We start from the raw sequence: 19,806 nt of genomic DNA on the forward strand, positions 1-19,806 counted from the left end.
TAGTGTTGTCTTGAAGTGGGCGATCAATCCAGCAGAGAAAGGGGGGTAAAACACGGATGAGCAGTGGATGCCCAGTCGATGAGTGATCGTTGGTCGATGGAGAGGAATAGGAGGCGCCTCATATTTATATGAGGGCAGGGTGCTGGTCAGCCAGCATAAGCAGTCGGCCAGCAGATAAATATTATAAAAAAGTGGCCCTTTTTGGGCTGTGTTAAATACCCTTTTTGGGTATATTTTCACACAACTCCTACCAATAACAATAGTATCTGCTCCAAAATCTGGTTATGATCTTTATTCTTTATCTTTTTGTCTCTTCAGGATTAGCCTGGGATTAGCTAGTGCATGTCTTGCACATGACAAAAAATTATTACAGGATTGGCCTTTCTGATAGCCAGTTGCATTCTCAGGCATCTGCTACGTCATCCGGACCTCAGAGATCTTCACCGCTTGCTTCTTCCGATCATACCGTGAATTATGCTCTTATGAGCACCTTACAAGGTATTGATGAGCCAAGACTCTCGAGGAGGCCCGTAGTGGCGAACAGGCTACAGAAGCAAAGATGTCTTCTCTCGAGCGGAACAAAACTTGGGAGTTAGTTCACGCCCATTACATTGGAAGGTCATCTATGTTGTCAAATGGATTTTCAAAGTCAAGTTTCATTCTGATGGTACTTTGGATAAGTACAAAGCTCACCTAGTTGCTCGTGGTTAAACTCAAAAAGCTCGCAAGGACTTTGATGAGATATTTGCATCTACAGCCAGGTATACTACCATTCAGATTGTTTTAGTCTTGGTTGCTCATTTTGGATGGCTTGTCTTTTAGATGGATGTTAAATCAGCTTTTTCGAATGGAGATTTACAGGAGGAGGTATATGTTGAGCAACCTCCAGGATTTGAGATTTAGGGACACACAAATCATGTTTATTTATTGCGGAAAGCTCTATATGGTCTCAAACAGGCACCTCGTGCTCAGTATTAGAAGATTGATGTCTTCTTGATTTCACTTGGCTTTGAGAGAGTTTATCCAGATTCAAACCTTTATGTCTTTCTCTCTGATGGTGATATTTGTATCATCGTGTTATATGTGGATGATCTCATCCTTACAGGATTTGCTTCACAATTGGTCATCATGGTCAGTCTCAGCTGTTACAACAGTTTGAGATGACTGATCTTGGATTCATTACTTTCTTGGTTTCGAAGTATGGCAATGTGATGATTGCCTCAGGAGAAGTATGTGCGCAAATTGCTCACAATTTCATGGACTCCCAGAGTGCTATTGCTTTGGCATAGAACTCAGTGATTCATGGTCAATCCAAACATATCGAAGTGGATTATCATTTTGTTTGAACTTGGTCTTCTTCACTTGGTGTATTGTTCTACCAAAGACAACCTTGCAGACCTCTTCACCAAACCGTTTCCTTGAGCTTCTTTGGAGGTCTTACTTCAGCGTGCCGGCGTTAGTCTGCCCATCTAACGCTGAAGAGGTGTTGGAAATATTGTTCATCCCCAAATGGACTCCTTGCATGCTTGTATCTAGCCCATTTATAAGGCTCTACACTGCATATTTTACCATTTTTGGGAGCCTTTTTTTAGCATTTTATGGACTTATGTCCCGACTCTTGGTCGGTCTCTAGGACCTGACCGACCAGCTCTAGAGGATCTATATAATAGGTGCCTCAGTCCTCTTCATCATTATTATCTCTCATTTCAGCCCTGATTTGTACATACCAGCACTCATGGGCCTCCCTTGTGATGTACCTTCAATCGTATTGAGGTTCTTGATCATCTGCAATCTACTGCCTACACATATATGCTGTTTTATTCTCTGTTTTCAGATTTACAGCAGTAGCACATACATCTCACAGATCTGAGTGCCCGGGGGCCGGGATCCCAATTCCGTGCTTTCGGATGTGCCAGATTTGTGCCCGGAAATGCCAATGCTGTACTTGTTCCACACCCGGGAGATTTGCTCATAATAAAGTGCACATGCACACATGTTTGCATGCTTGAAACTATTTTTGCGTGAACTGTTTTTGTGTGTTAGCCTGCTATGAATGTCTAGTTCATGGGCCTAGGATGCCTACCTGTGAACCGTGCGATTGCCTTGTATTCTGACGTGTTTTGTGGCTTGTGAACAAGTGGCAAGTGCACTCAAAAACTCGTATTAGTTATTAAAAAGCTCTATAATGTTTATAACCTTTGCAGGTTCACAATCATTTAAAATACTCTACTAAGCTTTCTATTTGATCCCACTATGTCGGGATTTGTTTGTGCAAACGCGGTGTGATTCCATATTTTTTTGTGGTGTAAATCTGTTTTTTTCAGCTAGAGCAGCAATGTTTTCATACACACTTTCAGAAGCCTAGCACTAAGGCTTGGTTTTTTGATACATTGGTGACACCTGCAGTATTGTATGGAGCATCATTTTTGGGACAGATTTGGGGGAGAATGACTGGAGGCTGGAGAGGCCACAAGTACCACAAGTAATGATGCTCTCATGTATGATTTAGAGTAAGCCGTTAGTTCCTCATTTAAAGAGTTTGGAGCAGAACCCCTTGTAGTCCATGCACTCTCTGGCAGCGCACAATCAAGGTACCCTAGGAGTACCGTAGGATCTCAAGATGGTTCACTCACATGGACTTCACATGACCCACTTGCCACCATTCCACTATCGTCTGGATGCACAACTTTTACCCCTCACCAAGCAGGATACTGATTGACTCATATTCGTCGCAAATGGCTAGAACCACTAGACCTTCCCCACGAAGCTCCAATTCTATTGACAGCACTTCTTGAGGATAACAGATGATGGCTTCATCATAAACCAGAAGCCCAGCTACCTTTACACACCATGCAGATAGCGATTGGGCAATCTGAATTTAGTTGCACCACCTGTGAGTGGAGACTAGGAGAGAGGAGCGCCTTGTAAGTTATGCTCCACCTTGGAGGTTGAGACCAAGGGGCGCTATCTTTTCAGATGCTCGGTGTACTATGAGATACGAGGGAGATTCCATTGTCTCCTCATGGGCTGTTTTGGCCCACTTTCCCAAGTTCTTGATTTCCTGTACCATTATTGCTTGGGACCCTTCTTGCTGGAGTTGCCCGATATGGAGCCATCCTCTATAGAGAGTCTTCATACCTAGGTCCTCACCTCACAGCCATCCATCACTGGTTTCTCTTACCAGCATATATTTGGAGGTGCTATGGCGCCCGCGGCGCACCCCGATAGCACCAGCGCAGCCATGGCTACCACACCACTCCACAGTCACACTAGAAAGGGCACTTCAGCTACAGCATGCCAAAATCCGAGGGCTAGACACCTCACAGCCATCCATCACTAGTTTCTTTCGGCAGCACATTTGGAGGTACTATAGTGCCGATGCACTCTGTTAGCAAGCACCGTTGTCACTAACCCACTCAACCTTTGTTGGTGTGTCACTAACGTCTGCAAAAGAAGAAGTATCTGTGATCACGAGGAAAGTATCTTGTGGAGAGGTAGGGGGAGAATCTGTAACTGCCATGTATGCCACTTTGGCATTGTCCTCGTCCTTCACCTTTTCCTTGCCTTTGTTCTTATTAGAATTCTTGTCAGAATCTTGAGATGAATCTTTGGCTTTGTATTTGGCTTTGGTTGCCCGAGAATTGTCACGTCGAGCAAAGCACCGTTCCTTCGTATGGCCTGATTTGCCACAAAAAGAACGCTCCAAGGTTTTTTTTACCGTTCGCCTCTTTAGCATCCTTCTTGCCTTTTCCTTGGGGAGCTTTGTTTTTGTTGTTGTTGGTGTTGTTGTCTCCTCGTCCTTCTTTGTTATTGTCCTTACCTTGGGCAACAAAAGCAGATTCCGACTTTCCTTTGTCTCTCATCAAACACTTGTCATGCAAATAACTCACAACTTCTTCAAAAGATGTAAGAGGTTGGTGAACGTAAATATGATCTTTGAAGGAATCAAAAGAGGGAGGCAATTTACCAAGCGGCTTGTGGATTGGGTTGTTGATTGCGCTCCCATATTCTTCAAGTTGCCGCTTGATGCGAGTAAAGTCTCCAATCTTATCAGTGATGGTGAGATTCACTAATGGAAATCTTCTCAAGATCTACCTCGAGCTTAGCAATCTCCACAGAAGAAACAGCACAAAACCTCCTCTGAATCTCAAGCCACATCCGTCGGACGTTACTCCTTGTAGAAATAGGTTGTGCCTATATGGCAGGAGTCATGCAATGAATGATGATGAGGCGTGCACGAGCATCCAAAACTCCCCGAAAAGTTGGATCCACCAAGGCAGGTGTCATAACTGATGTCCATACACCAACACCTTCAAGAAGCAAGTGGGTATAAAAAGACCAAGTATGATAATTGGTGGCTGTAAGCTTCATGGAATCTCTGAATTGGGGAGGAGTGTAGGATGGAACATGAGAGAAAGAAGGGGAGAGGTTCTGTGGGAGGGGAGAAACAAGAGAAGAAGGAAAAGATGGGGGGATCACCAAAGGGGTGGAGGGAGAGGGTACCAATGAAGTGGTAGGATGAGAAGTAGGGGAGAGGATTACCTGGGAGGAGAAAAGAAGTCCAAAGAAGTTAGAATATTGATCTCCATAAGCCATATCCTCCAGACGCAAAATCCTCCTGTTCAACTAGGGCTAGAAGCAGCTAGACCTGATCACAGTTAGTACGAGGATGAAGCAGAAGGAATGCAAGGTGGGAGGGTTGGAAAAGAACCAGAAGGGTAGAAAAGAAATGGTTCTTTTAATGGCACCAGAGATGTTGAAAACACAGCTCTGTGAAGAAAAACGCAGCCTGATTGAAGAAAACACAGCACCTCTGAGAAAAAACGCAGCTCTCAGATGAAAACGCAGGTCTTTATGTGCTGAAATCTGTAAACAACAGGTTCATGAAGAAACATGCAGGTCCTAGAGCAGATCTAGGCTCTGAAACCTTGTGAGATTTATGTGCTACTGCTGTAAATCTGAAATCAGATAATAAAACAGCATATATGTGTAGATAGTAGACTGTAGATGATCAAGAACCTGAATAGGAGTGAAGGTACAGCACGACGGAGGCCCGAGTGCTGGTATGTACAAATCAGGGCTGAAATGAGAGAGAATGATGAAGAGGACTGAAAAACCTATCATATAGATCCTCTAGAGCTGGTCGACCAGGTCCCTACAAGCTGACCAAGACAAAATTCCATAAAATGCTAACAATGCTAAAAAAAAGTACCAAAAATGGTGCAAAAAATAGCAAAAAAATATGCAGTGCACTGTGCAAGGCCTTATCAATGGGCCAGATACAAGCATGGAGGGAGTCCATATGGGGATGAACAGGCCATTTAAAGGCGTGAGGAACTGGGATTCCGGACACTCGAATCGACAAACTGGACACACATGGGCACAAGAAAGTGGAGAGAACCATTTGGGTGGCCAAATGGTGGCTTAGGTGGGAAAGCATGGGAGAGCCCTATTTGGCCACCAGCATTCATAGTTGGCCAACACTATCATGTGGGCCAACAGCATTCACAGTTAGCCAGCAACATCCAATCAGCCAGCAGCATGTGGTGGCCACATAGTCACATGTGTGAAAGGTGTGTGCATAAGCGTAAAATTCAGCATGTCATCGGCAGTTTACACCAGGCCAACTTGCATTCATATGGCGGACCAACATTTTTTTTGTCCTCCTAAACAGCCCGAGAGCATAAGGTATGTTGACTTGTAGTAGGGGTGTCATGTGCAAGACATGTGCTGGCTAATCCTTGAAGGGGCAACATATAAAGATCAGAATTAGGACTAGAGTTCGGAGCTACAGCAGCCAGCCATGAGTAGGGAAGACATTGGAAATGCCTAGGAGGCTGTCAGCCAGTTTTCAGTATGATATCTATGTCGGCTGCAGCATATGTGGGATATTTTTCCAAGGACCTAGCCGAGAGTAGGTCGGCCAGTCCAAGTGGTCTTCAAAGGCTTATAAATAGTGATTGGCTGAGCTCTTGTTGGTCATTCAGCCCTTCAACAAGCTAAGTCACTAATCTAGGGTTTCTGCATGTTCCTAAAAGGTGAATTTGGGCATGTTCTTGGATTCAACTAGGTATATATTAGATTACGGTTTCTACCTTTTCATGAAGGCAGCCAAGGGCTGCAAGACTTCTACATCCTTTTTGTACCATATGAATATACTGAATACTCAGCTCTCTCTCTCTCTCTCTCTCTCTTCTCTCTCTTTTGCATGCATTTTGCATTAGCATGTTCCAGGATGGTGTTTAGGGCTGAAAGAAAACTTCCAGAGCTTTCGGATGTGACATTGGTATCAGAGCTTCAGGCTGATTTTGGGATATTTTTGTTGCCCATGTTCCACCCACCCTTATTGCATCACGCACGGATGAAACCATCGCACGTGTCTTGATTTTTTGGTGGTGTGGGGACCAGGCAACATTTTCTCAACATGAAGCTCAGCAAGGCTAAATAGTGATTCAGTCCCAAATGAAGGTTTGGAGGTCTAAGGTACAGGAAAGTGCATAGGTACGAGGCCCAAGGAAAGAAACACAAGACATGGAAGAATTCCCAAGAGGGAGGTTGGTTGGTGGTGTTCTACAAAAACCAAGGGAATCGCAGTTGTGTGCCACTTGGGGCACACCAGGAAAGGCTTTAGGCAATGGTTTCGGAGGAGGATGATCCTCCAAGGGGTGGAGTGAGAGTGCCGGACTCGATACTCAAGAAAGAAGACCAAAGACAGTGTTCAAGGACAGGGCAGGAATGGAAAGGGGATAAGATGGAACAGATGCATAGATCTTCATCAGAGTTTAGATTTGGAGATCGGGCAGGGTTTTCAGTGAAAAGGTTGCTAGAGGGAAGGATGACAGGGGGACTCTAGGAATAGATAATGGGATGATGACAGTCATCCAAGGATGCAGATTGGAATCCCGTCATCAAACATGCACTGGCTAATCCCAGGGATAATCCTGAAGAGGCAACAAATAAAAGAACTAGATAAGAACCTGATTTTGGAGCATGTGCTGCTTGAGTGGGTAGGGAAAGACTTGTGGAGGACACTAGAAGGTTGTTGGCCAGTGTTGGAAGGAGACACTTGTCGGCTACAGTATTTTTGGGAATATGTGTCCAGGACCTGGCCGACTAGCAGGCGGCCAGTCCACTGACTTCCCAAGGCCAAGGCACAAGTTGCTCATTATTTAGATCATTCAGTCTAGCCTGGACTGAGTCCTAGACTTCGGCATAGAATAGGGTTTTTACCTTTTCAAGAAGGCAACCTATGGTTGTAAAGATTGTATGTACCTTTTTGTACTATAGAATATATTGAATACTCAGCTCTCTCTCTCTCTCTCTCTCTCTCTTCTCTCTCTTCTGCATGCTTTTTGCATCAGCATGTTCCAAGATGGTGTTTAGGGCTGAAAGAAGACTCCTAGAGCTTCCGCATGTGACAAGGAGTCCTATATAAGGCACCCTTCAGCCCATTCATTTAATCATCTCACTCTTGCATAAATCAGTAGTGAACGAAGCAATTATAATGTGTGCTTGAGCCTTCTGACTTGTGTAGGGTGTGCATGTTGTCTCCCAAAGTGGCTTCTAAGTTGTCTACAGAGTGTATGATGGTTTAGCCGAAGTTTCGTCGACCTTTCCTTGTGTTTGGCATTCCACAGTCAACCATCGTCAGGAAGTTCTTGGAAAAGTCTGCATTGTAAGGAAGTTCTCCAAAGTAATAAAAGCAAATACTCCTGTTTGCGGGAGGGGGCCCTTAAGTGGGTAGTTGGGACCCCATCTTGCAACATGCGGAAGCTCTCTGTCTTCTTTCAGCCCTAAACACCTTTCCAGGAACATATAGGTGCAAAATGCAAAGAGAAGATAGAGAGAGGAGAAATAGCTGTGTTTTCAGTATATTCATAATGTACAAAAAGGGTACAACTCTTGGCAAGCCCTCGGCTGCTTCATAAAAGGTGATCTTGACTCTAAAGAATCCTATCCTACTGATCCAATCCCTAAAGGAATGTCTACTCTAATGGTTCTGTGACTAAGCCCTTTTATAGGCAAGGAAGGTCTCCATCTGCTGGCTGACTACTATGTCGGCCAGCATCTGTGGACATTAATTCCACAAATGTAGCTGACCAGCCCAGTAGTCCCTTGAGAACCTTGTTAGCCAGATGTTGATCCAAGAGAATCTAATCGGATGTCCTCCTTTGCCCCTATTTTTCTGCTGCCCTTCATGGATTAGCTCTTGGATTAGCATGTCCATGTGCATGCACATGACATTCCCTTCTACTAAACTTGATGATGGGGCACCCATAGTTTGACCAGGAGCTGGGCATGTTGTAGTGCCATACAGCCTCTTCAAGTCCTTTCACATGTGCAAAAGCAGCTGGCAATGCTTCTACAACCACCTCCATACAGCCTATTGCTCCTCTGCCTGCTGTCTGTGAACAGAAATCAGCCATCCGTACAACCTAGGGGTCTCTCTTTGGAGCTGTTCGTACAGTCTCAACTTTCTGCCTGTTGCATTGCAAGCAACCTGACATACAGTCCTGCCTGTCAAGCAGCATGTTCCCACATGCACACATAATAATGGTACGCTGCTGTACCTGGACATATTTTCACCTGCACGTTTGACGCATCTCAGCTACCATCTTCATCCTTGCATGGACTTCTGAGCAGATGCCTGTACAACGTGCTGCTGATGCAACCACTTCTCATCTCTTTCCTCCACCCATGCGTGTTAATCTGAGAGCCTTGCTTTTTCTCACTGGCCAAAACTGGGGGCCTGGTTCTAAGATCCTGTGCTTAATATAATAACCTGTCACATAATAAAGCTAAAAAACACTGGTTTATAAAATACATTTTTTTGGGGGTTTTTTTGTTGCTTTTTTGTTATTTGCTGAAATCAAACAAGAGTGGACTCAAAAAGATTTTCTCTTTGAGCTCTTTTTCTTTAAAGTGATTTTCCTTGTGAATTACTTAATTTGTCAGTACATAAAATGAGCTCTTTGTGGGCATTTTAGGTGTGGTACAGCCTTCTTTGTTCCACCCTAGCTCAGTGCCTGTGTTTGCATGGTTGACCAAATTTTCTGATCAGAAGTGCATCTGTAAACATATGCAGAGCGAGATCGCAAAGCAGGAGGCGAGGTTGAAGATAGAGCGAGAAAATCTTGAGAAAGAGAAGAGCGTGCTTATGGGCACAGCATCAGATAATCAAGATGGTGCTTTGGAGATAACTGTAAGTGGTGAGAAGTACCGATGCCTAAGATTCTCAAAAGCCAAAAAGTAGACTGGTGGTGGAGATTCACGTAAGTTAATTTGCAAAATTGAGGAGTCCCTATGCATTGAAAGTGCCATTTAGAGAAGTGATGGTGGTGAGAAGCACCACTATGTGGGAAAATTAGCTCCCCAAAGTTGGAATGCCAATCTTTACAAGCTGTGTAAATTGATCTAAGAGAGGGGTTTCGCGCAAATAAGTTGTTCTTAATTTACTTTGTCATTGCCATTGTATACAGAAGACTTGGATTGGAATCTGGATCTCATTATTTGCAAAATTTACCTGAGCTTGATCCGGATTTTTTCAAGAGGATACTTGTTAGGCTATCTTTTGGAAGGGTTTTCATGTTGGGTATATCTTTCTGCCATATTAGCAAACATGCTTATTTCTTTTTAAGTCTCTATCCAAGTTGCACCAGCTGGTTTATGCTAAAGTTCTCTCTATCCAAAGTGGTACAACTGCCCGACCACTGCATGTGTGTGCTCTTTAGTGCTAGCCTTCATCATGGCTGGGTTTGTCACCCATCTCCAGGGAGTTGATGAAAACTCGGCAAGGCGGTTCATCTATGAAGATTTCTCCACTTATTCAGGGACATCTTCATGCATGAAGCTGCACCTACTCTTTGGCGCTGATGACATGCTGCCTTAGCATGTAGTCTATGCTATGCACGATGGAGTCAATGATTTGAAGCTGTGTGAGTAGATACTTATGGAGTCAAGGTTGCACTTGTTTATGGTTTAGAAATAACCTGAACTTCCCAATCCCCACCTAAATTGTATATATACGATGGTGCAATGGAGGGATTAGCTTTACATGACTTAATAATGTGTTCATACCAAGTTTTGCACGAAGTGGAGACAAGTGGAGCCCTATAGCTCAACTATATAATATTAAGCAAAAAGAGCACAAATCTATGAGAGATTACATCTCATGTCTAAAAAACTTGAATTCAAGGTATGAACCAAAGAAAGGTTAACATATGAGCACTTGTTGCCTTGCTTCCGTAGGGGAGTAAGAGGCATGATTACATCTCATGTCTAAAAAACTTGAATTCAGGGTATGAACCAAAGAAAGGTTAACATATGAGCACTTGTTGCCTTGCTTCCGTAGGGGAGTAAGAGGCATAAGAATGCATGACTATTTGTTAACATTGCTTGATGATTGTTGTCAATAAGCCATTGACTTTGAGGATAACATGCTCAAATTGTCTCAACTTGATGACGCCAAATCCATCACTTCGGTAGTTCTATTGCATGTGTTGAGTTGAGTAAGCATGACAACCTCGGAGAGAAAAATTAAGGATATGACCTTAGATGAGCGAAGTACTATATACTTACAACCAGGTGAGCACAAAACTAGACTATCCAATATGTTTTACAAGGCGACAGCTTAATGAAGCTCAACGGAGAGGGAAGGATTAGCCAGGCGTCAATGGGTATTACCAAGTTAAGTCCATGGATGTACAACAACAAAGTGTAGATAGAGAGATAAAGGGAGAGTGTGAAAGTTTGAATTTGGATACCACAATCTAGAACTGTATTGAGCAGATAGACTTAGTTGCCTTCTATATGAATATAATCCATGTGAGGTCCCTATCCTCACCGCGCAACAAATTCAGGCGTTCTAGCAGCAGAAGTAGCACTTCTTGCGCGCAAGTTGCGCGCAAGGCAGGGTCACACTCAGGGCCTCACCCACACGGATATCCGGACAAGAGACTAATCCATCGGTTCTTTCAAAACCGATCGCGGAAAAACTTCCCTTGCCTGGAAAGCATGGGCGATTCCTCCAGGATAACTTAACGTAGTCAAAAGCCTTAACTAACTGAACTGATCTGACCGAACCCGTAAGTCCCAATCAGATCAGGGAAAAGATTGCACTTGGATCATAGAGACCAATGCTTTTTTCCTCATTGAGAGGCATAGCTGTTGATTCTTTTCCATAGAACAATTTTTGTCCGGGACTTCATCCATCATACCATAACAAAATTAAGTCTCAATTTAAGGATCCATCAGTCCAGCCTAACCCCATCCAGTCCCGTGGGTTAGCCAACTGCCCAACCACTGTAGTGATGGGATCCAATTAAGAATTTGGTTAGGTTTTGTCTCGGGTACTAGGGAAAAGAGTTCCCAGACTCCCTAGTCGGATATTCATGCAAACTTAAAACTAGTCACACCGCTTACACCCCCAATATGAAATTGTCTTTTTCTCAGCATCAGCTATCTTTAAAATAATCATTTAATGAAACCATTGTTTCACTGATCACAATCCTCAAAATCTCCGGTTGAATCCTTATTTCCAATCATTCCTTCATCGGTGTACCTATGGCATCATTGGCAACCAGAACGCTCACCACATGTTCACTCAGGGGCCTTTTTGATAGTTCCTAGCTCATAGTAACTGGCAATATATTCACATATCAAAATGGAATCTCTGTTGAAGATCAGCAAGATCAACCAACGGATCCATATAAAAGAGCCATGGACTCATCCATTGAGGACCAGCAAGGTCAACCAACAAGATCCATGTCCGAATTCAGAAAACAACTCTTACTCCTTGTTCCAATATCTTCCCCGATGTATGTGTGGGTATCTTCGGTGACCCACAGCCCGAGCACCGTATGGTCAGCACCCTCTCTAGGATCCTTCGCAGGTCACCTAGCGCTTCACTCATAGGCCGCTGCCTTGGTCCCTCTTCCACTGTACCGGAAGCTCACCATTTAAATCAAATCGAGGCTGATCAAGACCTCGGCCGACCGTGCTACGTGAGACGTCCTCCGTTGACTCTCCGTTTAGCAGTTGCAACTTTAACAGATAGGTCTCCATGACCTCATTCACAAGACGATCAAAATGCTTCCCCAGCATTCTTGACATAAAACAATCATTTAAAAACAGATTTCACATACAAATACAGTTCCAACAATATTTCCATTTTTTCTCATCACTCCACATCCTTTCACATTAGTCCCCATCTTTTCTCATCTTCCCACAAATTTTTTTTTTTTCATTGATCCCTATCACATCACATCATTCCCACATCAAATCACATCCAATCGCATCATCCACACATCAATCCACATCATCCACACCAATCCACATCATCCATACATCCATCCACATCAATCCACATTATCCACACATCAATCCACATCATCCATACATCCATTCATGTCAATCCACATTCATTCATGTCAATCCACATTCATTTCATAAGTATTCCCATTCTCATCTAATCACATCTTTTTCTATCTCATCACTTATTCCCTCATTTATCCTCATCAGATCACATCTACTTGCATCTACCCATACATCTCATCACTTCACATACATTAACATCTATCCGATTTACATCGCATCTTATCACATCCATTTCACATCACATCTCATTCATTCACATCCCAATTCACATGCTAACACATTCATTCACATCCCTTATCGTTCATTCACATCCCGATTCACATGTTATCACATTCATTCACATCCTATATCATTCATTTACATCCTGATTCACATGTTATCACATTTATACCATTCATTTACATCCCGATTCACATAACATCACATCTGATTCGCATCACATATCATCACATCTATTTACCTTTCATTCTCATCACATCCATCCATCCATTCTTTCCCATCTATCTGATTTGCATTACATCTCATCACATCTATTCACCTCAAATTCTCGTCACTCCTATTCTCATCGCATCTCATCCATCCATCCATTCATTTCCATCTATTTGATTTGCATTACATCTCATCACATCTATTCACCTCACATTCTCGTCTTTCCTATTCTCATCGCATCCATCCATCCATTCATTCCCATCTATCTGATTCGCATCACATATCATCACATCTATTTACCTCTCATTCTCAATACTTCTATTCTCATCACATCCATCCATCCATTCTTTCCCATCTATCTAATTCGCATCCCATCTCATCACATCTATTTACCTCTCATTCTCATCACTTCTATTCTCATCACATCCATCCATCTTTTCATTCCCATCTATCTAATTCGCATCCCATCTCATCACATCTATTTACCTCTCATTCTCATCACTTCTATCCATCCTTTCATTCCCATCTATCTGATTCGCATTCCATCTCATCACATCTATTTACCTCTCATTCTCATCACTTCTATTCTCACCACATCCATCCATCCATTCATTCCCATCTATCTGATTTGTATCCTATCTCGTCACATCTATTTACCTCTCATTCTCATCACTTCTATTCTCATCACATCCATCCTCTATTCATTCTCATCTATCTGATTCATATCACATCTTATCACATCCATTTCAAATCACATCTCATTCATTCACATCCCGATTCACATGCTAACACATTCATTCACGTCTCTTATCGTTCTCATTCACATCCCTTATTGTTCATTCACATCCCGATTCACATGTTATCACATTCATTCACATCCTATATCATTCATTTACATCATGATTCACATGTTATCACATTCATTCACATCCTATATCATTCATTTACATCATGATTCAGATGTTATCACATTCATTCACATCCTATATCATTCATTTATATCCTGATTCGCATGACATCACATCTCATCTATTTATAGAATGTAAAAGATTTTTTTTTATATATAAAGATTCTTTACGCATCTATTTATGCATAAAGAACAACTTCAGTGGAAAATAACACTTTTATAAAAATCTGTTTATGCATAAATTCAATTTTAAGGAGAATAACACTTTCAAAATAAAAACAAATTTATTTATGCATCTTTCTATGCATAAAATCAAAATTGATGAGAATAACTCTTTTAAAATAAAAATAAATTTCTTTATGCATCTTTCTATGCATAAAATCAAAATTGATGAGAATAACTCTTTTGAAATAAAAATAAATTTCTTTATGCATCTTTCTATGCATAACATCAAAATTGATGAGAATAACTCTTTTGAAATAAAAATAAACTTCTTTATGCATCTTTCTATGCATAAAATCAAAATTTGAGGAAAGTAAAGCTTTTATAAGAAAATTATTTTATGCATCTATTTATGCATAAATTCAGTTTTAATGAAAGTAACACTTTTATAATAAATAAATAAAAATTATGCATAAAAATCAATTTTGATGAAAGTAACACTTTGATAATAATAAAAATCTTTTATGCATCTATTTATGCATAAAAATTAATTTTGATGAAAGTAACACTTTTATAATAATCAAAATATTCTCAATCTGCATCTTTTTATGCATAGAAATTAATTCTAATGAAAATAACACTTTTATTATAAAAATATTTCTAATATGCATTTTTGTATGCAGAGAATAAAAATACCACTTTTAGAATACACAAGCAGTGGGGGATTATTCTTTTTGAATAATAAAAGATAAAACTTATTTTACAAAATTTAAGAAAATTTTACCATAGCCTCCTTTGTATGGCTAACCATTTTTCAATTTTTTTCATTCTCAAGCTACTTAGAAATTATCCCAAATGGTTTAAAGCATTCTAAACTAATCAAATTCCACTTTTTAAAGAGAAACAATATGAAAAGTTTAATTCCAACAATTTGATTACACATCTAGGATAAAGAAAGGCTGAATTCAAGAATGAAGAGACGGGGAAAGACTTTCCAACAAGGCATATCATTTTTCATTTTAAAGAAAACAAAAATTAGAAAACCATTAAATGGAATAAAGAAAAAGTAGGATTTCTAGCTTACATGAATTTTTGTGAGCTTTCCTTTGGCTTGATGGTTTGAGGGATCTACTCTTGTTTGCAACAAGAGTGGCCACCAATTCTTTTGAAGAGGAAAATGGTCAAAAACTAATGAATTATCGATAAATTCACTGTTTTTGGCTCTGAGGGAGGAGTAGAGTAACATTGCATAAAACACTATTAACCATTTACAAAGGGGGAGGCTTCATTTATAGGAAAAAGTGAGCCTCTAACCAAGCAAACTGATTCTAGAATTTTCCAGATCAGTCTGGTCAATTTTTTACCATTTTTAGGTCAGTTTAGCTTACTTTTTGGATCTAGTTAAAACAGGAGAGAGGAGAGATGAAAATATCTCATTATTTGTGAGTTTAAAACTCAACCACACATGTGAAATAGGCACCTCCTTCATGAGGAAAATTCCTCCACACTGAGGTGTTAAAAATGCATCATTTCTTCGAAATATCTCTTCTTTTTTAACTAATAACCTTGTCCTTAGTCAACTCTTCATCTTATGTGAGTATTTACTCATTTTTTGGAGGATTTCTTTTTATTCTTCAATTTATCTCCTCCCTACATTTGGATTAATCTAATTGGTCCATAGGAACCTTAATTCAAAAATTTTAAAAAATCTGGATCCTTAGGCTAAGGTCCTTTTTACCTGATTTCAATTTATTCCAATTTGCACATTGAAAATTTCTTTTTGAATATCTGTTTCAGGGGAACCATTTTAGACACTAGGAGGATTTTTATATCCAAAAATATCTCAATTTTGAATTTTCTCTCTCTAGATATTTTCTCTCTCTAGACCAAAACAAGATAAAACAAAATCTTTCTTTTATTTCAGAGAGGGGAATAATTATAAGATCAGAAGGGGAGGTTTTTACACCTGCACACCTGAAAAGCCAGAGGGAGGAATCTTAAATCCTACCCCACTTAAAAAACGCGAGATGTCCTCATCTCGTAAAATTAGACGAAAACTCTTTTCCTTATCCAACGAATTCTGGGGTTCCTTATAGTCTGGTGAACCCAACAAAATCCTGGGATAAAGATCCCTTATATAAAACTCATCATCAGATAATAATTCACTCAGATCGTATCATTCAAATCCTTATCACAATAATGATCCATTAGGCTGAATTTTCTAGTCCATGGAAATTTTTAATTATACAGATTTTTAATTTAACATCCCTTAACTTGATTCACTAGGTCAAATGTTAACAGCAACAATCTGCCAGCACAATCCACTAATCTCATAGTGATTTGCTGAAGTCATTAACGTCATTCCGGCTATGAACATCATCACAGGGACTCGTCCCATTCATCATTATTGTGGTTTTACTTAGTTTATTACATTTCAACCAAAATTCAAGAATTTTTATTTTTCAATCAGAATCCAAATCAACTCATCAGTTCTCAACCATAATTTAAAATCATATCAACCACATTCGAATTCATCATCTGGATAGTATTAATGCTTATAATTTCAAGTCTTAGATTTACTCGTATATACTGCCACTAAAGAGCTGCAGTTATACCCTCGGTATATACGGATAGTCACGATCCTTGGAACTATAAGGTAAATACCATCATGTCTAGGCCTCAAGCAAGTCAGGGATTCCATACAATTGCGGTACTTCCATCTGAAGACCCAATTACCAATTTACGAATTTCAGTTTGAATATCAATTCGTATGAATTTTTTCACACAATTACAACCTTTTACTGCTTCTTTATAAATTTTTTACATTTTTTGCTTCTCGGTTGATCCTCATTAGCCAATTCGCTCTGATACCAACTATGAGGTCCCTATCCCCACCGCGCAACGAATTCAGGGGTTCTAGCAGCGGAAGTAGCACTTCTTGCACAAGGCAGGGCCTCATACTACTCAGGGCCTCGCCCACACAGATATCCAGACAAGAGACTAATCCATCGGTTCTTCCAAAACCGATCCCGAAAAAATTTCCCTTGCCAAGCACGCGTGACTCCTCTAGGATAACTTTTCTCTAACGTAGTCAAAAGCCTTAACTAACTGAACAGATCTGACCAAACCCATAAGTCCCAATCAGATCAGGGAAAAGATTGCACTTGGATCATAGAGACCAACGCTTTTTTCCTCATTGGAGGAGGCACAGCCGTTGATTCTTTTCCATAGAACAATTTTTATCCAGGAATTACTTCATCCATTGTACCATAACAGAATTGAGTCTCAATTTAAGGATCCATCAGTCCAGCCTAACCCCATCCAGTCCCGTGGGTTAGCCAACCGCCCAACCACTGTAGTGATGGGATCCAATTAAGAATTTGGTTAGGTTTTGTCCCAGGTACCAGGGAAAAGAGTTCCCAGACCCCCTAGCCAGATATTCATGCAAACTTAAAACTAGTCACACCACTTACACACCCAATATGAAATTACCTTTTTCTCAGCATCAGCTATCTTTTTAAAACAATCATTTAATGAAACCATTGTGTCATTGATCACAATCCTCCAAATCTCCAGTTGAATCCTTATTTCCAATCATTCCTTCATCTGGCATCATTGGCAACCAGAACGCTCACCACCTGTTCACTCAGGGGTCTTTTCGATATTTCCTAGCTCATAGTAACCAGTAACATATTCACATATCAAAATGGAAACTCCATTGAAGATCAGCAAGATCAACCAATGGATCCATATAAAAGAGCCATGGACTCATCCGTTGAGGACCAACAAGGTCAACCAACCAGATCCATGCCCGAATTCAGAAAACAACTCTTACTCCTTGTTCCAATATCTTCCCCGACGTACGTGTGGGTATCTTCGGCGACCCAGAGCCCGAGCACCGTATGGTCAGCACCCTCCAGGATCCTTCGCAGGAGGTCACCTAGCGCTTCACTCGTAGTAGGCCGCTTCTTTGGTCCCTCATCCACTGTACCAGAAGCTCACCATTTAAATCAAACCGAGGCTGTCAAGACCTCGGTCGACCTTGCTACGCGAGACGTCCTCCGTTGACTCTCCGTTTAGCACTGGCAACTTTAACAGATAGGTCTCCACGACCTCATTCACAAGACGGTCAAAATGCTTCCCCAGTAGTCTTAACATAAAGCAGTCATTTAAAAACAGATTTCACATACAAATACAATTCCAACAATATTTCCATTTTTTCTCATCACTCCACATTCTTTCACATTAGTCTCCATCTTTTCTCATCTTCCCACAAATTTTTTTTTCATCGATCCCTAAGTGATGAGATGTATGGGTAGATGCAAGTAGATGTGATCTGATGAGGATAAATGAAGAAATAAGTGATGAGATAGAAAAAGATGTGATTAGATAAGAATGGGAATACTTATGAAATGAATGTGGATTGATATGGATTGATGTGTGAGTAATGTGGATTGACGTGAATAGATATTGTGGATTGATGTGGATAATGTGGATTGATGTGGATGGATGTATGGATGATGTGGATTGGTGTGGATGATGTGGATGGATGTATGGATGATGTGGATTGATGTGTGGATGATGCGATTAGATGTGATTTAATGTGGGAATGATGTGATGTGATAGCACATACATTAACATCTATCCAGTTTATATCATATCTTATCACATCCATTTCACATCACATCTCATTCATTCACATCCCGATTCACATGCTAATACATTCATTCACGTCCCGATTCACATGCTAACACATTCATTCACGTCCCTTATCGTTCATTCACATCCCAATTCACATGTTATCACATTCATTCACATCCTATATCATTCATTTACATCCTGATTCACATATTATCACATTCATTCACATCCTATATCATTCATTTACATCCTGATTCACATGACATCACATCTCATCTATTCATTCACATTTATCTGATTCACATCACATATCATCACATCTATTTACCTTTCATTCTCATCACTTCTATTCTCATCACATCCATCCATCCATTCTTTCCCATCTATCTGATTTGCATTACATCTCATCACATCTATTCACCTCACATTCTCGTCACTCCTATTCTCATCGCATCCATCCTTCCATTCATTCCTATCTATCTAATTCGCATCACATCTATTTACCTCTCATTCTCATCACATCCATCCATCCTTTCATTCCCATCTATCTGATTCGCATCCCACCTCATCACATCTATTTGCCTCTCATTCTCATCACTTCTATTCTCATCACATCCATCCATCCTTTCATTCCCATCTATCTGATTCGCATCCCATCTCATCACATCTATTTACCTCTCATTCTCATCACTTCTATTCTCATCACATCCATCCATCCATTCATTCCCATCTATCTGATTCGCATCCTATCTTATCACATCTATTTACCTCTCATTCTCATCACTTCTATTATCATCACATCCATCCTCTATTCATTCTCATCTATCTGATTCATATCACATCCATTTCACATCACACCTCATTCATTCACATCCCAATTCATATATGCTAACACATTCATTCACGTTCTTTATCGTTCATTCATATCCCTTATCGTTCATTCACATCCCGATTCACATGTTATCACATTCATTCACATCCTATATCATTCATTTACATCCTAATTCACATGTTATCGCATTCATTCACATCCTATATCATTCATTTACATCTTGATTCACATGACATCACATCTCATCTATTTATAGAATATAAGAGAATTCTTATTCTTTACGTATCTATTTATGCATAAGAACAACTTCAGTGAAAAATAACACTCTTATAAAAATTCGTTTATGCATCAATTTATGCATAAATTCAATTTTAAGGAGAATAACACTTTCGAAATAAAAAAAATCTTTTATACATCTTTCTACGCATAAATTCAATTTTAATAAGAATAACTCTTTTGA

At 40.4% G+C, this 19,806-nt stretch overlaps 1 protein-coding gene across 1 annotated transcript in view; it reads left to right on the forward strand.

The window, feature by feature from the left end:
- LOC147609532 (uncharacterized) overlaps positions 1-9,637 on the forward strand; it is a 49,816-nt gene extending 40,179 nt beyond the window's left edge. The window contains exon 2 of the mRNA XM_086787742.1: positions 9,086-9,637. Within this exon, the coding sequence (XP_086643868.1) occupies positions 9,086-9,253 (168 nt within the window). The 3' untranslated portion in view covers positions 9,254-9,637. The remainder of the gene's footprint in view (positions 1-9,085) is intronic.
- Positions 9,638-19,806: the final 10,169 nt, after the last annotated feature.

Source organism: Cibotium barometz, chromosome 51 (genome assembly GCF_041138505.1).
Source record: "Cibotium barometz isolate CiBa-2024 chromosome 51, ASM4113850v1, whole genome shotgun sequence".
NCBI lineage: Eukaryota > Viridiplantae > Streptophyta > Polypodiopsida > Cyatheales > Cibotiaceae > Cibotium > Cibotium barometz.